The sequence below is a fragment of the Papilio xuthus genome, unplaced genomic scaffold, assembly GCF_000836235.2.
Source record: "Papilio xuthus unplaced genomic scaffold, Pxut_1.1 DF824992.1, whole genome shotgun sequence".
Taxonomy (NCBI): domain Eukaryota; kingdom Metazoa; phylum Arthropoda; class Insecta; order Lepidoptera; family Papilionidae; genus Papilio; species Papilio xuthus.
The window spans coordinates 416,972-438,850 of record NW_013533657.1 but is presented as its reverse complement, the minus strand read 5'-3'; the positions used below and the strand labels follow the sequence as shown (position 1 = coordinate 438,850).

At 36.9% G+C, this 21,879-nt stretch overlaps 2 protein-coding genes across 2 annotated transcripts in view; one reads left to right on the top strand and one right to left on the bottom strand.

Moving 5' to 3' along the window:
• Window positions 1-7,448, bottom strand: part of LOC106126510 (Discs large 5) — a 13,006-nt gene extending 5,558 nt beyond the window's left edge. The window contains exons 1-21 of the mRNA XM_013324221.1: window positions 7,231-7,448; window positions 6,858-6,902; window positions 6,696-6,745; window positions 6,219-6,517; window positions 5,924-6,039; window positions 5,567-5,689; window positions 5,330-5,447; window positions 4,881-5,026; window positions 4,587-4,710; window positions 4,387-4,499; window positions 4,013-4,116; window positions 3,801-3,940; window positions 3,619-3,714; window positions 3,379-3,537; window positions 2,996-3,159; window positions 2,551-2,723; window positions 2,288-2,367; window positions 2,092-2,222; window positions 1,124-1,223; window positions 548-800; window positions 265-305 (exon numbers count right to left, since the gene is read on the bottom strand). Of these exons, the coding sequence (XP_013179675.1) occupies window positions 265-305; window positions 548-800; window positions 1,124-1,223; window positions 2,092-2,222; window positions 2,288-2,367; window positions 2,551-2,723; window positions 2,996-3,159; window positions 3,379-3,537; window positions 3,619-3,714; window positions 3,801-3,940; window positions 4,013-4,116; window positions 4,387-4,499; window positions 4,587-4,710; window positions 4,881-5,026; window positions 5,330-5,447; window positions 5,567-5,689; window positions 5,924-6,039; window positions 6,219-6,517; window positions 6,696-6,738 (2,523 nt within the window). The 5' untranslated portion in view covers window positions 6,739-6,745; window positions 6,858-6,902; window positions 7,231-7,448. The remainder of the gene's footprint in view (window positions 1-264; window positions 306-547; window positions 801-1,123; window positions 1,224-2,091; window positions 2,223-2,287; window positions 2,368-2,550; window positions 2,724-2,995; window positions 3,160-3,378; window positions 3,538-3,618; window positions 3,715-3,800; window positions 3,941-4,012; window positions 4,117-4,386; window positions 4,500-4,586; window positions 4,711-4,880; window positions 5,027-5,329; window positions 5,448-5,566; window positions 5,690-5,923; window positions 6,040-6,218; window positions 6,518-6,695; window positions 6,746-6,857; window positions 6,903-7,230) is intronic.
• Window positions 7,449-8,336: 888 nt separating this feature from the next.
• Window positions 8,337-21,879, top strand: part of chico (insulin receptor substrate 1 chico) — a 16,498-nt gene continuing 2,955 nt past the window's right edge. Inside the window, exons 1-5 of the mRNA XM_013324219.1 lie at window positions 8,337-9,437; window positions 16,978-17,161; window positions 17,340-17,465; window positions 17,957-18,102; window positions 19,518-19,622. Coding sequence (XP_013179673.1) covers window positions 9,074-9,437; window positions 16,978-17,161; window positions 17,340-17,465; window positions 17,957-18,102; window positions 19,518-19,622 — 925 coding nt within the window. The 5' untranslated portion in view covers window positions 8,337-9,073. The remainder of the gene's footprint in view (window positions 9,438-16,977; window positions 17,162-17,339; window positions 17,466-17,956; window positions 18,103-19,517; window positions 19,623-21,879) is intronic.

The window sequence follows — 21,879 nt, the reverse complement described above, 5'->3', positions numbered from 1 at the left end:
TTTTTTACAAGTATTTTGACAGTGAAAACTACTCGTTATTTTAAGATTTCCAACTCTTAATATACTAAAATCTTATAGCTTTATTATTAAGTGAAGGGAATTCACCAATCAACAACGAGTATTAAAAATAATTACAAATAGCATTTTTTATTTATTTAAAGGATACAACGAGGAATATTATTCGACAAAGATTCTAATAAAATTGATAAATGTTTTACTCTACCAATATAAAGTCAAATGACACAAGTACAAGTGTGCAATAACCTTTACAATAGATACGGTGTTGAGAAATGTTATCGCGGCAGCTGTAGATCGTCGATATCGCAGCGGACTCATTCTCACATATATATCTTTTTATTGTTATCAATTTCGCGTACTTTATTACTATACAAAAGAAGCTGTAGAAACTAAATCTAACTACTATCACGATTGGGAATCATTTACTTTTTATAATAACCATAACATTTTATCTATAAAATAATCTGTCCAATTTTATCAAATTATTAAAATCAAAACTTTTTCAAAGTATTAATGTTTGAATATAGACGAATAGTAGGAGGCCTAATTAGTAGCTTTCGGTCATTGTTAATTAGGTTTGCAGAAGTTTGGCGAGTGTGATGTGGTGTGATGCGGTGTGATGCGGTGTGATGCGGTGTGATGAGGTGTGATGCGGTGTGATGCGGTGTGATGTGCGAGGTACCTCTCTCGTGGTGTATCTTGGGATGGCTGGAGTGGCTGGGCGCGGCGACGTGGTACACGTAGCGCCGCTCCAACTCCGCCACGCCGTGCTCGATGTGCACCTGCAACGTGCACCGACACAACCCTCGTCTTATAAATACTCCTACTCTTCATATCTTATTGAATATATCAATTAATACGTTTAATGCCACTACGATTTTTATATAAAGAAGTTTTTTTTTGTTCTCATTTTATTCTTATTTTTGTCAGAAAATATTAGCAAATTATTAAAATAATTAACAAATACTTATTTTAATCATTACAACTCAGCTTCAAGTACATTCACGGATACAATCAAAAGGAGGATTTGAACCAACATCTTAGTACACAATTAAAAATAATAAGCAGTGAACGTCTGAACTTAAAAATGATATAAAAAGTTTACCTTAGGATCGTGTGGGGGCAGAAACTGTGAACAAGGTTCATCTGTCTGTGAGGAGAAGTTCACCATTTTGTCTGCATACGCGTGCTCGTACGACGCCAGCCTGCACAACGCATAATATTCATGCAACTCTCTATGCTAGAGTAAAGCAACTGCAGGACTTCAATATTTCAAATAACTTTATTATAAAATCATATGAATAACAATAATCATTTCACAGGATATTTTATTTTAAACATCGATTATGAATGAAAGGACCTTGTATTTTTCACAGATTATATAAATATTCCAAAGGATGTTTAAATATCAACACTGTTGTACTTTTTTTAACTAAAACACAGAAAAAAATGCTTTTTTTTGCTAATTGCACGCTAAGAGGCTTACGTTTTCAAATGTAAGTGTTAAAATACAATCAAAATGAGAAATGTCAAACAATGTAAGGATGTCAAATGACATTGTTTTGTGACAGTTGTTGTGTAAGCAACATGTTTACAAACATACCTGAGATACAACTTGGGAGTATTGCTATTGTCTTGTTTAGGAATTTCATCTGAACAATATGTCTATCTACAACAGATGATATTGTAAGTACACGGCTAACATCAAACCTCTTTGTGTATTTTTTAACATCAAAATCTGACTTTTTAAATATAAGTTCACATTTTAAACATACTTGATCTGTTTAAAACAAATCAGGTTTTAAAAATCACACCAAGACTATTATAAAACGAATTTACCTTTTGCCCTTTCAAATTCAGATTTAAATTTGATGTATAAACGAATGCATTATGTATGGTTTAAGTGCACGAGCGTCGCTAGCTGATGATTTAGGTTAGGTCTAAGGGGCTGGCTAGGAAAATTGTTTTTTTTCCAAAATTTACAAGTAGTTTTGCGTATTAAACATTTTTAACCTACTGGCTCCCTTTAACTGCATGTATGTGTGTGTGTGTGGGGGTGTGTATGAGACGTGCCTGTTGCGGGGGTCGCAGCAGGGGTAGAGCGGGCGCAGCACAGTGAGCAGCACGGAGTCGTACTGGCAGTCGTTCAGCATCGCCATCGCCTCCGACACGCTCTTCACGCCCTCCAGCGAACGATTGTTTATCTGCAACATTTACATCTCATGTATCTCTACGTCTCTTTTATAATACATATTTATGTAATACTTACGCTAACAACTCTGTCGCCCACGTAAATGTTCCCTTCCTTGGCCGCGGCACTACCGCACGCTATTTTGCTTACGAAAATACCTGACAAAAATATTTACGTGAAATATTTACGTAATGAGAAACAAATCTAAAATTTAAATTGTTGAGTTAGAATAGTGTGCAGTGGGACAGTGGGACAGTGGGCAGTGTGACAGTGGGCAGTGTGACAGTGGGCAGTGTGACAGTGGGACAGTGGGGCAGTGCGCAGTGTGCAGTGCGCAGTACCGTGGTGCAGCGCGACGCCGCCGGCGAGACGCACGAGGCGGCGCAGATACCGCGCACGCTGCAGCCGCAGCAGCGCGGCGCCGCACGCGAGCGCGCCCCGCAGCGCCGCCGCACACGCCCCGCCCCGCGCCCACGCTGACGCGCCGCACGCCTCCGCCACGCGGTCCAGCACCCTGCACGTGCACATACATCATCTTACATTTACTTTCACTCATTTGTACTGAACGATTCTTTACCTAGCTACCTATATACTAGTCGCCCGGATTTTTAAATAAACTTAGCAAGTAGCTTATGTGCTCATCCAGATTATATTCTTCAACTATGCCAAATTTCAGCAAGATTCATGCAGTTGTACTGGAAATACCTATAAACACACAGCCATCCATCCATTTAAATATTCATATTTATAAGATATAAGCGAACAGTAATATGCTACAATCCGGACCTGATCTTGCCGTCAGCAATGGAGCCCTTCTTGACGGCGGTGACATAGACGCTGGTGTCGTTGGGGTAGTAGGGCTCCTCGCGGCCGCCCGCCAGCTCGAAGCCCAGCTCGCCGTCCGCGCCCAGCCCGCTCAGCTCCACCTCGATTATCTCCCACTCGAAGTCCTAACACATACATTGTCTCACATTTACATTACATATTCATATCTCTCTCACACTCTTTGATTAAACAGAAAACAGTATGCCTTAATACAAAAATAATTCTATGTTAACCCTAATTTCACACTATTAATAAATCTTGATTTCGAGCGCGTTTTTTGATAAATATTCAACATTTTCTCCAAACAAATGAAATCCAGGGCTAAAATAGATCCTTAGTGGTACCTGAACATCTGCATCTACAGCGGAGTCCCTGTTGGGTGGCAGACGCGCCTTGTCCTCGTGGCCCTTCACCCTCAGCGCTTTGCCCTCCTTGCCCTCCGCGCCCTTCTTGTTGCCGTGCCGCCGCGCGTCCGCCAGCTCGCCCACCATCTGGTCGCGCTCCTAAAACATATCACAAAAACCACGGAACATAACATATTTTTCATTTGACGACGACAAGTCTATTATAAAAGGGTTTATTACCTTTCTGAGTCTATTGCAGAGTGCTTTAACACTTTCTCGTTCTTGTAATAATTTATCCCTTTCTGCAAACGCCCAGTCCCTTCTGCGTTTTGATACCTGTAACGAGTTTATTTAATTAAAAAAAATAATGTTTACTTGTCTGTCTGTCTGTCTGTTTGCAAGTGTTGATGAGGGTCAGTTACCTCAGCCTCTCTCTGCGCATCAGTCAGCTCCGCCTGCAGACGGTCGAGCTGCTTGCGCAGACGCTCCAGCTCCTGGTTGGCCTGCTCCAGGTTGTCCACGCGCTCCTTGTCCGCCGCCTCCGCCGACAGACCCACCAGACCTGACAACAAATAACAATACATGTATAACTGCTACACTAAATACATGTGGAAAATACAAACATAATAATTACCTTGTAGCTTATCTAATGAAGGATCATTGGGATGCTGTCCGTTGAGAAAGCCGTCGTTACCGCCGCTCGCCAGCCCTAAATGATGGTAGCCGGAATTGTCTTGTCTGGAAACATATGACACAGTATAGAATTTGTAAAAATTCAGGTAGAAAGAGAGATAAGGCCGAGTACACAGTTTAAAAAAAATGTTAGTTTAGCAATACAAACACACTCAAAGTCGTAATTCAATACTTAGGGAAATCAAAACTAAGTGAGAGATCGTCTCATTGTATTATATTCTCCATTAATGTAGATTGCGAACTCTACTTTATGGGTGTCGTTTAGTAGCCATAAATGGCTATAAGGCTCTGTGTGGGATACGTGGAGACGGTGACCTGGACTTGGCGAGCGTGGCGGTGTTCTGCGGCGTCTTGAGGTCCGTGCACTCCTTGATGGCGCGGTCGCGGTCCACCAGCGCAGACTCTATCTCACGACGCAAGCTCTCCGCCTGCGTACATCACAACGCATCACATCACAATAACGCCACATTATCACACATCAGCACGCGCCCTGGTGAGTCAGAGTGAGAGGTGACCTGGAGGGCGGTGGCGCGCTGCTCGTCGCGGCTGGCCTGCAGCGCGGCCTCCAGCGCGGCAACACGCTTCAGCGCCGCCTGCAGGTCATCCGATAGCTTCTCCATCTCCTTGTGCACCGTGTCCCTGCAACACAAGATAACTTACAGCTGCTGCCGAGTGGCTCACCGGCCGATGGTCTAGGTTACATGTAGGGGGGGAGGTAGGAAGTATGTGTGTCTCTTAATTATTTTTTCGAATCTTTAAGGGGGGTAGTTAGCTGCTCCCTTCGCTCCCCTAGCGAGCTATGACGTTACCTCTCGCTCATGATGAGCGTGTACTCGGCCATGGCGGCGTTGCGCTCGTCAGTGAGGCGCTTGATGTCGGCGCGCTCGCGCACTCCGCCCTCCCACTGACGCACCACGCTCGCCACCTGCTGCTTCAGAGCGTTGCGCTCGCGGATCTGCACATACATTACCAAATCAATACAATTACAATCCGATCCGGCAAGAGATCTATATAAGCTAGATGTGTGTAAATCAGTTCTAAAATAATTCAAAAGTATAGATTCAAACCACTGAGCTGCAGCTCACCAATCAAATTGTCGGCCTAGTGAATCATAGTTTGCAGCTTGAAACATAAATCTTAACACTCTATAGATACAAATTGAGCTTAGCTGCGAGTTAGTTCACTGATATGTTCCCTTTCGTATGCATCTAAATGGTTGTCATTTTTGTATGTATTTGAGTGGGATGTATGAACTGACCACAGCATTCCTCTCCTGCGTGAGATCATGACACTGTGTCTTCAGCCGACTGTTCTCGTCTTGCACACTGCGGAGCTTCTCAAGCGTCGTGTTGTGAGTCTCTATCAAGTCGTCATATCTACGATACATATAAAAATCAAGTTTAATACAAAAACGCTAAATCTTTAAATATAAAACATTTGTTACAGATATTTTTTTTGTTAGAAATATTTACAATGAAAAAGATAACTAAGTCACCTTTTCTGGAAACAATCAAACTCCTCTTTGAGTGATTCATACTTCCTGAGGGTGTGTACAAGTGCGTCCGAGCTGCCCTCAGGGTTGCCGCTCTGCTGTAAATGTTGCACCTCTCTCTCCAGACTGAAAAACATTAATAGATTATTTCTGACTACTGTAATGGCACTATTTTGGAATCTTATATCTGATAAATATTAAATTTTCAGATAAAATTACTAATTAAAGAATCAAACAGACTTCTAAACATTTGGTAAATTGATGGTGTTAATATAGTGTTAAAATCTGGACTATTTATTTGTCACAATTATAGACATTTTAAAGACTAGATAAATGTAATACATATTATGAATATCTTACCGCTGATTGTCATTTAGCAGGTCACCATACTTGCTGCGCAGACTGCTAGCCTCCTGAGCTGACACCTCCAGCTGGTTCATAGCTGCTCTGTGCTGACCACGGAAATATTCCAACTCCTGCAATGGAAATTAATAGAAAAGAAAGTTATTCTTATGAGTCATATATTGACAAAAAAATCATGGCAATCAATTATAATATGATTAATCTGAATTTGATGGTTGGTAATGTAACATTATTAGAATATTTGGGATCTATTGCATCTCACAAGTAATATGTTTTATTTATATATCCTAACCTTCATGACATGTTCACATCTTCTTGATGTTTCCGTATGTTGCCGCCTTAACTGATTTAAGTCGTGGAGTGCTTTCTCACATTGTTGCTTTAAGCTTTCGTTGGTCTGCTTGTTAATGACGTCATACTGCAGTGGTTCATAAGTACCGCTCATGCTGTGGCTGTGGCCCTTGACGGTGTAATTCTGCTTCTCATAGCACTGATTGGCAGTAAGCACCTCATAGTCTATCTGGTGGGGAATGCTCTGTATCTGACTAGGATTGTGCCTTTCATTGTTCACATAACTGTTAGATATAGACTCTGAAAAAAGTTATATATAAAGTAAATAAATAAATTGCATCTATTGTTTAATGAAATAATGTCAACAATATTATATAAACAATAGTGTGACATTTCAATCTTGTATATACAATAAAAAGTGACATGAGGAAATAAATTAACAAATATTGTAGTGTATAGAAAAAAAATAGACACTCACCATTACTTCCATTGCTTTCTAATGATGATGTTCCAGATGCCATAATACTGCTGTAAGATATATATTTAGAAGTAAATGAATAAATTACAAATATGCTACAATTCCATCATATAACACTTATTAATGAATACATTTAAGGAATGTAAATATTTACAACTTTACCTTAGATATTATGATCTGTGAGCCATTGTCTCTTAGACTCAGTATCTGTAATAAATGATCCAATTAGAAAAAGTCAATTTAAGAATGGTTTTGATAAGTTTGAAAACATAGAAGGATACAAGCTTGACACGGTTTTCACGCTCTAATGATGGTTGCAAAATACAAAACCGCAAGAGCTAAGGCACTGTTGCAACTCTGTACTGTTTACACAGATTGCAATGAAGATAATACAAAAACGATAAAACCTGAACGAAAATCTTTTATCTTTCGCCGATATCAGATAACTGTACAAAGGTACGGTCCATAAGTACCACCACCAAACACTCAAAACACCGAAAACTTCACAAAAACTCGCCTTTCGCTGCGTACTTACATCTCACGGCAACTTAAATTTATTGAAATTTCACAATGTAAACACTTCACTCACGTTTCATCCAAATTCACAATTCAAGATTTAGAATAACTTAAAATGAGTAGAACGCCAAATATCAGGTAGCCAAATCTTTAACACGTATTTATCTCAACAAATTTGCCAACAATTCCCGTTTCTGCACCTTTTTTAGCAAGCAAATGAGTGAATGAATGACGGACATAAATGGACACAAAAGAGGAGGACGGACATCATTAATTTGCTCTTTGACATCTTTTATATACTCTTTGCGGACACATTAAACAAAGAGCAAAGACAGAAGAGTACACAAAATAAACAAGGATAGGTTATATATCGTAGGTTTTTGTGCCTATTTGATTTTTCCCATTTGTTGTCCAGTGCTGATTGTAGCACTGATGATTCGAACAACTGATCTCTATACATGGACGGGTTATAAATCGTGGCAATTTGTAACCATTTGATTTTCGCCATTTTGGCGCTGACGGTTGCGGTTGTTAGTGGCGCGGCGGTGGGGATTCGTACTAAAAATAGAGATAAAATTAGCTGTCAGGAACTTCAACAGGTGTGTTAATTCGAAGCTGTCGTTTCCAAGCAACAACCTATCCAGTTATAGCGGTCAGTTATTTTAACTAGTTATAGAGAAAAGACAAGATAAACAGTCAATAAGACAGGTGCTTTTAAGTGGGAACAAAGAAAAATCAGTCATTACCAAGCAGCAACCTGTCCATGTAGATAGAAGTCACTGTTTGGAAATGTTGACCTACCGTTCGAATACGTGTACAGTTAAAAAAGTAAGATTTTTTTTAGAAATAATTCAAGCGAAATTCACAGGATACGTAATCGCGAGGTTAAATTTAATAAAAATGAAGATATCTGCCTCCAATAAATAATAAAATATTAATGACTTTTTCTGATTATCAAATATTTTTGGTGATTATTAATATATAATAATTCTCCAAAGCATTACTAATATGTTAGAATGATATTAGATCAAGTATTGAAACTTTATTAAAAATTTATTTACAGTTTTTAGTTATTTATAAACTATAAACTTTGAACGACTGGCTCTAGTAACTGACTGACACTTGGTAAAGTAATGTTTTGTGTACGTGAATCCGAACTTTGCTATAGTACTATTTTCTCGTAATCGTCGTTCAAATAAATGACACGCAATAGCGAGGAACCAATAAAAGACGACGCGCAAATACATGAGTTTTTATAAATCAAGTGCACAACATACAAACGTAGTAGTCGTGTAATTTGATTCTTGCAAATTTTGCGTTTTGCACCACCGTTTCTAGGCGATATAAGGCAAAAAATATATTGTTTTGATATTGCACTGGCATGACGACGGCGTGATTCCCATGCCCTGCGTTCCTAGTTCCTACGGAAGGGCGTGCAGATTACGTTTACTATGAATGATTTTATCTCTTTCTAAACTAAAGTGTCTGTGAATGACCGAGTGTAATAGCGAGCGTACCGAATTATGGAGTGAAAAGTGTTTGTTGTTGATATATCTTGATATTTCCAACGCGACGCAAGTGTTGTTATCTCGTCCGGGAATCGTAGTGGCGCGGTAGAGAGTTAAAGTGTTAGCGGTCATATGGCGCCCGACGGACTACGCCGGACGCAAATTTGCTACGCCATTCGATTAATTACCAAGCACATTACTATTTACGCGCTATTGAAAAGAGATAGTACGTATTTTTAGTCGCTTCGACGGTTAGGACTAGAATTCCGTGTGACTTTCGTCACGTAAACAACTTCAAGGTTAAGCGCTCGTCGTGTGTCTACGGGCTAGGGGCTGGGATGCTGGCACGCTGACATGGCTGCGATATCGGGCGGCGCCGTAGTGCGCCAGGGCCACCTCCGAAAATTGAAGACCATGAAGAAAAAGTACTTCGTTTTGCGCGCCGAAACCAACGAGTGTCCCGCACGCCTGGAGTACTACGAGTCGGAGAAAAAGTTCCGCGCGGGGGCCGCGCCGCGCAGGTTCCTGCCGTTGAAGAGCTGCTACAACATAACTAGGAGATTGGATCTGAAGCAGAAGCATGTGATCGCCTTGTTCACGCGGGAGGAGCAGCTGTGTATAGTGGCGGAGAACGAGCAGGAGCTACACGCGTGGTTAACGGCCATCCTGAAGCTGCACCACTCGGACGACGCCAGCGACGAGCTGCTGCACCCCATACGTAAGTAAACAACATGTTATTATTACATTTTAGTGATGCAATACTTGTGGTTATGAATATTTACGTTTGCTAACATTGATGTTACTATTTTTGATGACCAGTCATAAATTCTAAGTCTAAAAAGTATTTTTATTTAGTTAATAATGTTAGAATTTATTTTAAGTTTTGTTTACATTTGTAAATATGATGGTATTGCTTATTTATGACACAAGATAGTAGGTTAGGTCTTACAAGATTACTTACAATCTGATTGCATTGGCAAAAAAAATTGAAGGCTAAATTAATATATTTCATGTGTTGAGATTAATTAAATTTAAAAGCGGTAAAAAACAATTTAATTTAGAAAATGTATTACAAAATTGATTAATTAAGAGAGATAGAAATACATAGCACAATGCTAGCTCAAGTTTAATAATAAGTTTTCCTCTACCATAGAGAGAGACAATTTGTTTTTATTGTGTTTTGGTAGTGGAAAGGCATGGTTAAAGAGGTTATATTTATTCAGCGGGGTTTTATATTCAATAATTTTATGGAGGGTTTAAACAAAATGTCAACAATGCATCTAATTTAGCTACTTACAACATTTTTGAGGAAAGAATTATTGAATTGTCAATATTTATATTTCTTTTTTTTTTTCTTTATAAAAGAAACACAAGTTAGTGGGGTTAATTTTATAAAACATTTTCACAATACATTTTCTTAAAAAAAAAATCCTCAGCCAAGGATTATTTTTTACTTGCATTCTCATATATTTTGAGAGGTTATTTGTAAAATGTATATTTTTATTATTTTACTAGCTGACAGGGTTGTCTTAACTATGAATATTTATATTTGATACTTCTCCTAACAAAGATTAACATGTCAGAGAAAGAGTAAACAAAATTTTACCATTGGTACGCATTTGATGCAATGACCAAGAGATACAGAGATTAATTTAATATTCTAACTAATTTTGATGTGAAAGTCGAAGTAGCATGGCTTTTGCATTTTAAAATTTATAAAGTTCAAGAATCTTAAGTAATATGGTTGTTATTATTATGATAAATTTTATATATCAATAATATACATATATATCTGCTGCTCAGTCATTAAAGATGTTTTGCGGTTATTTTTTTTTTGTATCTGGTTTTAGGTTAGTAGTCTAATGTTATGAAGAGTACTAATTAAGTATAACAGTGTTATTCTTCCATTTATCTAGTAGCAAATTGTAGTAACCAAAATTGTTGAAACAAAACATTATTTTTCTGTTAGTTTGACAAAATTATATGCTCATGTCACAAAAAGAATACTATAAATCTAATAAAAAATTTAATAAACACATTCATATTTGCCAAAGAAACCTTTAAATGTTAATTTTTTGTAAGGAAAAGCAAAAGCTTGCCTACTGATATTGTAAGTATGAGAATAAATAACTAAAATTATTAATAGTCAATGAAGAATTTATCTTGTCTCGTGTCATGTTCATTGCAATATCAACTCTAAAGTCTATATTTTTAGGTCCATTTTATAAATATTGTGATGTGTTGCAATTATTGTATACAGGAAAGGATGTTATCAAAACACCTCATTTTGCATTCAACATTGAACTTAAATGCCAATGTTTTTCAATTGTTTTTTTTTGCTTTTGTTTAACTTCCTGCTATAAATGGATATTTTTATAAATAACAATAAGAAAATATCTTCTTGTAACCATTCATTATTGTCTTCCTTTAGCGAAGCGTAATTCATCCCTACCATTACTTTATGTTATTTACAATATAAAGGTGTGCGATATAACTTCATTGATTTGGTATTTGTTTAGTATGCTTTGGATTCTTATGCCATGGTTGACAGTATTTAAACCTTGTCCGTTTATTTTTAATGGATCTATCCAAACAAATGTTTTAATTCTAAGTTGAAATCGTTGAAAAAGTAAAAAAGTACTCTGTTAAGAGATGTTTGATAACAAGGATTGCAGTACTTATAAATTTTGTACTAACGTTCTGTCTATAAGGGCTTGATATATTTATTAGAGAAATGAGCTGCCTTCAAACTTTGATTGATTAATTTTCGTGGGTGCTTATGTTTTATTTGAAGAGGTTGGAGGGATCGTCCGCGCGTGTATGTCCACGTTGTGCTGACGCGCGCGTGACGTAACGCGTGACGCAACGCGCACGCAGCGGATGCTAGCGGAAAAGTTATCGTGGAAACGGCTAGGGGGGAGGCTCAAGGCTGCCGGTGTATCGACCTCATGGGGCCGTGGTAATGACACTAGAGCAAACAGCGCGCGCCCGCCGGCTGTGACGTGCTATGCGTCGTGCAGGGGGCGCGTTCCTCGTGCACAATGTAAACGGGATCATTTCCTCACCCTCGGTATCAAATGGATATCATGTGGTCTCATTGGACCTTCTTGGTTCGCAGCTCTTCAGCAACCATTCAACTTGTTGCAGTTGTCAATTATATGTTTATATTTTCTTAAAATGTTAACTTGTCTTAACCAAAACATTACACGAGCGTATCCCACATACTTATTAGGTTTTAACATTTTTATTTTCTGAATTAAATGTCGTGCACAAAAATAAAGATTGGATTAATTTTTATATATATATATTTCGTTCGCTTTTATAAGTATTAGACTTTCCCATGTATCATTCTGTGAATAATTTAAAGCTCTATAGAATTTTCTTGATAGAAAACCTCTGTCTACAAATAAAACAAGCATTTAGTCACGGAGGCCCTCGTCGGGGATTGAACTCGACTCCCTCGCGGACATAAGACAACGTGGGCAACTGAGATGTGTTTTCTTAAAATAGTTTGATATTTGCTGATTTCTGAACTTTTCTAACAGGAAATATTATTAGCAATTTCTACCATTTACTTTTGGGAAATCCGATGTTCTGATGTACAAAACACAGAAGTTTTTTGTACATCGTACATACAATTTATGTAATTTATCAATTCCTGTAGTCGTTTACAAAAATAATACAGATACTAAAATACAAATTCCTTAATAATATTCGTTACAACTTTTATAGTGGGTAATAAATTGGCAATACCCTTGGCCGTATGGATATCTTATGGTTCCATAAAATAATCGTTAGAGTAATTTGTTATAGAGAAGCGGTCAATGTAATTGTTAATGATTCACGCACGGCGCGGTGCGGCGCGGTGCGGTGCGGCGTAGCGGCGGCGTAGGGCGACCGTGTCTGCTCGCTTTTTGCGGAGGCCCCGGCGGGCACGGCCGAGGTCATCGCTCAATAACAAATCGCCACCACGTGGATGATGAGTGCTAGACTTGTTTTTTTCTCTCTTCTTAGTCTTTGACGACAGTTTTTTATTTGTTGTTTTTTATAGAATAGGCAAACGACCAACTGGATCACCTGATGATCAGTGCTATTTTTGAATATGCATAATACCAGGCGGGTTTTTAATAATAAATTGTAAAGTCGAAGTTTCTTTACGATGAATATCTATTTTCCAGTTTATCACTTTTTATATGAATGGTTTCTAAGATCTACTTTAAAATCTGAATTTGGACTTTTCCATTCATGTTACAATTTTGATTTTATTTCTACGATTTGACTTACTCTTTGATTCGTCAGTACTACATTTTTCTAGACTCGGACCACCCAAAACGATATTCGTGGGTGTACTTTTTATTGGTAACGAGAAATACCATTACCAACGCCATCATCGGTGGCAATCAAATTGTTAATTACGATTTTATTTGCCGATTTAACTATCCGCCTTCGAGGAAAACGTCGACAGCGGATCGCCGGTTCTCAGAAGCGATGTAAAAAATAAACAACAACGACAAACGAACAGTTCCGCCGCTCCTCTGTGACCGCAATAGTTGGTAAGAATAAAGTTGACTCGACTTTTTGCTACCATAGAGTATGTATGACAAATACAGGATAAGATTTAACGTCTAGCATGTCGTGTCTATTATCTTCTAAGTTTTTTTTCCGTCTATCAAGAAGGTAAAGTTTTTCTTAGTGATTGTCATCCCATAAACACAATTTGGAGAGTGATTGTGATTCGACTATAGTTTTATTATCTCGTCCTGATTGACTTAGGGTAGTCAGACAGTTGGACTTGTTGGTTTTTTATATGACTATTGCCTGTTAAATGTTCTCATACCTTAAAATTAATTTAATTTAATCTTTAACTCATAGATTAATACATATATGTCATAGATCAAATTACTACAGTACTTTAGGAATTGTAGGAATCGGTGATCGAGTGATTCATACCGCGCTGTCAGCTAACCTACAGCACAGGGGCTATTCAAGTGATAAGTAAATATTGATATTGACAATAACAAGTTATAAGTAATTTTGCAAGAGGAAAATAACAACAAAAAATATTAGTCATGCAATATAACGGATATGAAGACCTAATATGTCTTTATAATTCAATTCAGATTGTTGCGAGATCTATACATAATCCAGATAAGACCAACAAGATATGTAGTTACGTCTTTAAATCAACTATTTGATTGCTTGTGATTTCAAATATTAAAAACATTTTGTAAAATCGAACAACGTCTTGCTGTCGCGTTACTGGACTAGACCGAACGACTAATCGCACACATCGCCAGAGTCAAATATATTTCACTAGGTGTCGCCCGAGAATTAAAAAAAACTATTTGTCGCAGCGTTATGTTATACAGCCTGAAGCCTTCCTATATAAATGGACTATCCAACGAAAGAATTTTTTTTCAAATCGGACCAGTAGTTCCTGAGATTAGCGCGTTTAAACAAACTCAGTATATATCAGTAGAGATTTATAATTACTCTTAAAGTTACTCTATGCTATTTCGCATTAGTAGAATCGTGTTAAGGATTCCCTGATTATTTACAACTATGCATGCATGTAATGTCTATGAGGAAACTGCCTCCTAGACGACGAAAAATACTAGACTTGTTATGTTATGCCTGCCTCTGAAGCATCTATTGTGAATTCTCCTTACCTTTAATGTCCTTGCTACACTATTATAATTTAAATTCACTAATTATTTTGCCTTTATAAAACTAAATTACTTAATAAGATTATGCGTAACTATATTTATTATCTTGCAATATTCAAATTCACCTGCTTGTTTTAAAAACTAACCTTTGGCGATTTTTTGATGTACATCGGTGTTTATGGTTTAGAGAAGTTTTTTGTTCATAAATTATCTTAAATCTAAATCTATGGTGTATGGTAGAGATTATTATGAAAAACTTATATCGTCATACGAGTATTGTAGCTTTTTGTTATCGATACGTTAACAGATTAAGTACGTTGATAAGTGAATGCGTAAAAACAAATGATTGCGCAATTTCACAACTACGCCACAGGTATTCCATAGAATTTTTTTCACGTCACACGGAGGTAATATATTTATGCGTCAACAATACGTCAAAATAGTTGCGCGTACTTAGATTCGTTTACCTATTGGTATCTTACAAACAATAGGAAATTTTAAAATCATTCATACAAAATAATTAATTGATGTCATAGCTGAAGTGATGTCTATTATTTAGCAGGTTAACTAACAAAATATTTTATTTTACTTATATTTTAGCTATAGTTATGATTACGTAATCATGGGTATCAATCGTAATATTTTTAAAAAGGATAATATGAAAACGGAACAATAACCGAGGTGGCTTTCCATACTTATAGTATGGAAATATCCATTTATTTATCCGTTACTAAGATTTTTCCGCCTTTAAATCATAAACAACAAACGCCTCGGTTGCCTCGGTGAAGGCAACATAATAGGTTTATGATCGGGGAATTCCCAATCTATATTTTGTCGGTTAAAGAAAAAGCTAAATAAAGGAAAACTATGTGATTATTTTATAAACAACAGTTAGAATCCATTTTTATACACATGGTTTTAAATGTGGTAGTTTTGAGTCTCGATGCCGTAGGTTCGATGCCGGATATAATTTGTGCGAGACTGTAATGACCCAAAAGGCTAATTACGCGTTCTCCAAAATGTACAGCTCTCGTTACGTTGATGAAAATAATATTAAGTTGATACGCATTCGAACCTGAGAACTTTCACTCCACCACCGGGTTCAATGAACTCTCAGTACATGCTTATGTTTAACAGCTTTATTGGGGGCCCACAGATATGGTTAAAGTCGATTTTATTGTTTCTATTTTAAGTAAATGATTCGCCAAATATGTATAAGGTCGTAATCAATATTCTTTTGTTTAGTTCTTGAAATATTTTATGTAACGAAATTTATAAAAGGAACATTTTCATTTAACTTTTAGCTTACATTTTTCCTAAACATAATTTGCCGCGGACAAAAAAATTAAAGTGCTTGGAGACATAATAATTTTATTTATTTTTATCGTCTTGATTCAAATTAAGTAAGGATTATTTTTACTTACCTTGATCTTAAGTTACATTTGCTTATCTCGATATAATTACAATTTACTTATCTTGTTGTTTATTTCTGAGAAACTTTTAAAGCATTAATAATATTGTTGCGAATGTTGATGGCTTGACGCCTTTTACTTGAATATTTAAAAAGGAAAACATTTCATTTTTAAAGAATTTATAAACAACACAGCTTACGTCCGTCGCTAAAGGGGTAGGCAGAATTTATGCTAAATTATTGTTATATTTATTATTTTAGAAAGGTTATAACTAGATATGTGTTTAGATGAGTAACCGTTGGTTTCTGAGACAAAAATCTCTGTACATCGTCATTACTCTCAATATCTTTGATGGCATGTTTTAAATGGGAATTTTGGTCTCGGAAATCCACAGTTAATAAATTTTATTATGATGGATTGTAATAAGTAAAATTAATTGCTTATATCTGTTTACTAGAATATTATTAACTTATCTCTATAATGTTATTGCTTTCCCATGTTGTCTATTTTTAGTATTTATCAAGTATAAACGCGATGTTTGCGTATTTCGTTTGAAGAAAACAAGTCGTCTGACACAATGTTGGTTGCGCCGGGTCGCTGTTGTTTTGACACCAATTAATAAATGATTAATGATGTCATTGTATTATTATACAGATTTCCACTGCACATTCTGCGTATTACATGTTAAAAGGATAAATTGAACTCAGGTGCACCCTTTGTATGACATTAAGCAAATCCTATTGGTTATTATAAAAAAAAACTTTCATATATTATTAGTAGATATATGTAAATATACATATAAATAATGTTACATCTCTATATATATATATATATAATTCTTCTGTGAGTGTGTATGTCACTGAACTTCTCTCAAACGACTGGACCGATTTTGATGATTTTTTTTGTGTGTGTTCAAGGGGATCTGGGAATGGTTTAGATTCACAATTCTCATCAAATAATAACTTCATATTAATTTATTCAAATTAAAGACGTGTAGACAGGACAACGTCTGTCGGGTCCGCTAGTATTTATATTATACATATTTTTACGAGCTTTTTAATTTGACAGAGATGGAAAGAAACAGTCTAGATTCCACGTGTATTTCTTTTTCGTTTAGATTGTTTTGTATTCTAAACTACGAATGTATTTTTTTTAATAATTTTGTAATGTTACGTTGTAGAACACGTGTGGCAAGTGAACGTGCAGAAGAAGGGTCTGGGTGCGTCGAAGAGTATCCAGGGGCTGTACAACCTGTGCCTCACGGACAAGACTCTCACCCTCGTTAAGATTAAGAGTCACAACAATATTATCAGCGACCTCGGAATACCGGAGCGTGTCGAGTACTCTCTCAAGAACATCAGAAGGTAACCACTAATCTGATAAACACATAAATCTTGATCATCGCAAAAGAAATCCATTTTTAAAGAGTATTTTCATTGTTTCTGGTTTAGAACAGACCGAAATATAGTTTGCGTCGTCCAACGACGACAGACCATCATCTTGAGTGTAGTTTTAGCATGAGAAATGTACTTGCGTGTGTAGATGCGGCGATTCGGAGTGCTTCTTCTACATGGAGGTGGGGCGGCAGACTGCGACCGGCGCCGGCGAGCTCTGGATGCACTCGGAGGATTCTAACATAGCGCAGAGCATGCACTCCACGATATACCAGTGAGTTAACCCATATAGCTTTAAAACAGGTTACTTTAATTACGATATTAGCGATAGACAATCGCCGTATAATCTTCTAAAGCAGATAACTTACAGGTGAAACAAACAAATTAAATTGTCTGAATGGCTCACTTCAAGACGCTAATGTATAACGAAGCAGTGATTTTAAAATGTAAACTATACTAGCTGTCGCTCGCGACTCCGTCCGCGCGAGATTAAAAATAGATGTTGGCCGATTCTCAGACCTACTCAATATGGTCACAAAATTTCATGAGTATCGGTCAAGCCGTTTCGGAGGAGTATGGGAACGATAATTGTGACACGAAAATTTTATATATAAGATTATAAAGAGGCAAGATTGTTTGTTTGCATTAAATGAGCACTATTCCTTCACTAATGTGAACACTATTCCCGCTTGACATCGACACGGACCAAGTTGTTAACAGCTAGTAGCTTAATAAAGCAGTGATTTTATAATGTAATATTTGCAGCGCGATGAGGAACTGTGCGAAGGAGACGGAGAACGAGAAGGACCACATAATCCTGAGCAAGAATTCCCTGCTGGACGGCACCAACCCCCTGCCCGCGCGCCGACAGACATACTCCGACGGCAGGGGGCGCGCCGGACTCTACAATGGTAATGCTATCGCTATCCATATTCCGATCCATAAATTATAAGTGTTTGTTATATATTTACGACTACTCAGTCGCTTAATGGTGACTAAGAGGGTTCATTAGTGTAAATTTAATCTTTAAATTGTCACCAAGGGACTGCTTTAGTAGCTATTTAGCTACTCTGAGTACGGTAGAGGAATATGTCTATAACTTTACTTTAAAGTTTAATCGTATCGTAAAAATATTAGTTTTTTTTTTCAAATAAATGATAAGACATGATGCGGACTATTTATAATGTTAGGAAAAATTAAGTCACAATATTTTGTTCACATGTTATACATAAATGCAAACTTGCTCAGTTTTATTTATTTACGCAAATGAAAATGTTATTAAGCAGTTTTATGATTATGCAATATGCGTAATTATAACACTAATATATCTTAATAATATTTTTGTTGAATAATTCAATTTTACTAAATATTCGAATGCAACCAAAAACTTAATTTTCTTCGCTCCTATACTATAAATATAAGACAACAGGGTACTAAGTTTAAAATAATTTATCATTTACAATAGTAAAAGGGATGCAAGTTTTATCACTAATATTTAGTTAATTTTCTATTCATATACTAGAGGGCGCTCCGCGACTTTTAGCGGAGCGTACATACAGACAAAAAATAAAAAAAAAATATTGTTCATTCTTAGTAAAGCACATGCAGCATGTTCACGAAATACATTTTTTTTATATGACATACAGACACACTAATTTTATTTATTGTAGATAACCAATGAGAGTTGATCTTTGTGTGTAACATTGTACAATGAACAGACTTCAAGTTATCTTTGTACTCGTGACATGACCCACACATACATACATACATTGCAACAAGTAGTTAGTATTTAAGCCCAGTGTTGGCATATAGTTCGCAAACACGCTTACATGTAGTAATCTTCCTAATATAAAGAGTTTTGTGCTAATTTGCTTAAGATATTTGCGACCTATACGTAAAAATTACAGCCATTCATGTATCCGAGTTGTACGTCAATGGTTGTTTTATTCAATTTGACTAACATATTCTTAACTCTTTTGTAACGAATAAGTGAATAGTAAATAGAAATTTAAATATATACATTTTTATATAATGTTTATGTATTTATTCGTTGCAATTGTTAATAGTAGATTAGAAATGTTTTCTTTGTAGATTAGTTGTAGTAATATTTGGTTGCGGATCTGTTGTCCTCTGTCCCCTTTGCATTGTAACAATAAAAAAGTCAAAATTCAGGGATATATACTACAAAATTAACATATATATATATATATATAAATAGTCTATGTATCTGAGTGTATGACACATTAATTCTGTTATATATGGAGATGTAACTGTTCTCGTGGTATGGGTATATGTAGTAGAGGTACATGGGCTCAATGTATTACAGAGAAGGGCCTGTGCGTTGGCTCGTGTATAAGACAGTGCGTGTGTTCCGCCACCTACTCCATAGAGGACTCAGCCGCGGCACTCGCACCCTTCACTACGAACAATGGTACGATATCACGAAACCTCTTCAATTGGGACTCTGCCGTCCCCATTCCTTGATCATGGCTTTGCAATCATAAAGTGCTGGGGAATTGCCTTTAAGCTCATCAGGATATCATCACGCATTTCGTGTGTACTTCTTTAAGCATGATCTAATTGTTCCTTTTATATTGTTTATATGTGAATTCGTGTTGTTGTATGAAGTGCGCATGATTTGTGTATGGATGTGTATGTTTGAATGTTTACTCCTATGTCTTGAATTAATGTTGTTGCATTAAAAGATTTTTAATGATTTAGGAGAGGCTCAATTAGGTGATATTTGATGTTTGTTTTATGTTAGGAGAATTAAGTAATTTCTGGTACAAAGAGAAATGCGTCGTCTAAATCATTTTCAACTAACCATACATTCGTATGTACGAATTTTATTACTCTTTAGGAATCTCTTGATATCTCATGCTTTACCGGTTATGGATATTTATGTCTTCTAATACTAACATTCTTTTTAGATATAGTGTGAAAACTGGATTGGCTTGTCTGTATTACAAAAACTGTTCCTCTCAAGCATTACTTAAAGTAATCGTATGTTGTAGACAATATTTTTTCATTCCTTCATCTCATCAGACTTTAAGGATAATTTGTTCATATTCTTGCACAATGTCCATGCACCTTGACACCATCAATGAACTTTGATTATTAATTTGAATGGATCTGGCAACTGTTCAATATTGATAAACTAAAAGTTTATTATCAGCTTTCACTAAAAGTCACCTTGAATGCTTTAATTTAGGTGGATGAGGGCTTTTGATTGCAGCTTTGATACATAATTTCGATATGAATTTATTCGTATTTAAATGTATGTAAAAAAATTATCTCTACCATACTCCGATTATGTATACATCGTCTATCGAGACCTTGTCGGTTTTAATAACTTTGCTTTTCTCTTACACATTGAGTGTACAGTCAGCTGCATGAATATGAATACATTACTATCATTTTAGAAACTTGTACAGGCTTTGTGTTTTTAATATGTATATGCACTTATTTGTCAATGACTTGTATTCATAATCCAAAGCATACAGACTGACAAGAGTGTACTATTTTTGAAACCCAAGACATATACAAGTTTCTGAATCGTTGTAAATGTATACATATTAATGCAGCTGACTGTACTTTGCATATTCGGGAAAATATAAGTATACGAATGGATAATTTGTTTGTAACATAACGCTTTTACTAAACATTAACATCCTAACCTACATTATCCTGCTCAAAGGACCATAAAAACAACATTTGTACATACGTAGGGCGTATTTATGTGTTTATTTACTTTGATGAAACATTTAATAAAAGATGAAAGCAAGTACTGAAAGTAGTTGAATAAAGATATAATACAATTTTTTATTATATGTATGTAAATATTTTGAAACACATTAGCATTGTGTTGCAATTTGAAGATGTATAGATTAAGTTTGAATACATTTTTGCATGCAAGTCGGTGATGGTGTGTGTCACATTGACCGTGTCAGTGTGTCAGATGAGATCGTGTCATTACATCGCAGCACTCGAGTAACACGCAGGTGTGACAAGGCCTTGTCACTGTCCACTTGTCACATCTACACTAAAACAGTAACTACATTATGGACGATGGTGTTTTTTGTATGCAGTGTGAACGTTAATTTCTGATTGGTTTGAGGGTAAAAATTAATAATTCGCGGGGGCGATATATTAATTATTTTTTTGTGCAAAAACCGTAAAATTCGTTTAGTGAATCGTATCTTCAAGAAAGTGTAAGGTCTGTTGTGCAGTTCGGTAGCAAGGCACCATCGTCCAGGCTGAGCTAACTCGCACCGCACCGGGTGTCGCTTGGTGCCATGTGTTTACGTGTAGCTTCTCATGTCTTCCGCAGCCGACAATCAGCTGGCGAATAACCCACTAATCGACAGGCCCGAGAACCCGGGCCGGCTGCTAAAGCATCATAGGACCGAGTCCCTCCCCACCGGGTATCCGCTATTCCAAGAGCCGGGCCGGATAGGGCACGGCCGCACCTACTCCGCGCCCCTCACCGGCGACGAGGTCTCCCGCGCCATCGTCGACAAGGCGATACACTCCTCCTGCAAGACCGTCAACGGCACGGATTTGTTCACGCCGAAGAAACAGTTCTGTCGCAGGGCCAGCACGGGGACCAGGAATTGGAAAACGCAGCCCGGCCCCGGCAAGAGTACGTATGACTGCCGCGCTCCGCCCCGCGCCCCGCGCCCCGCCCT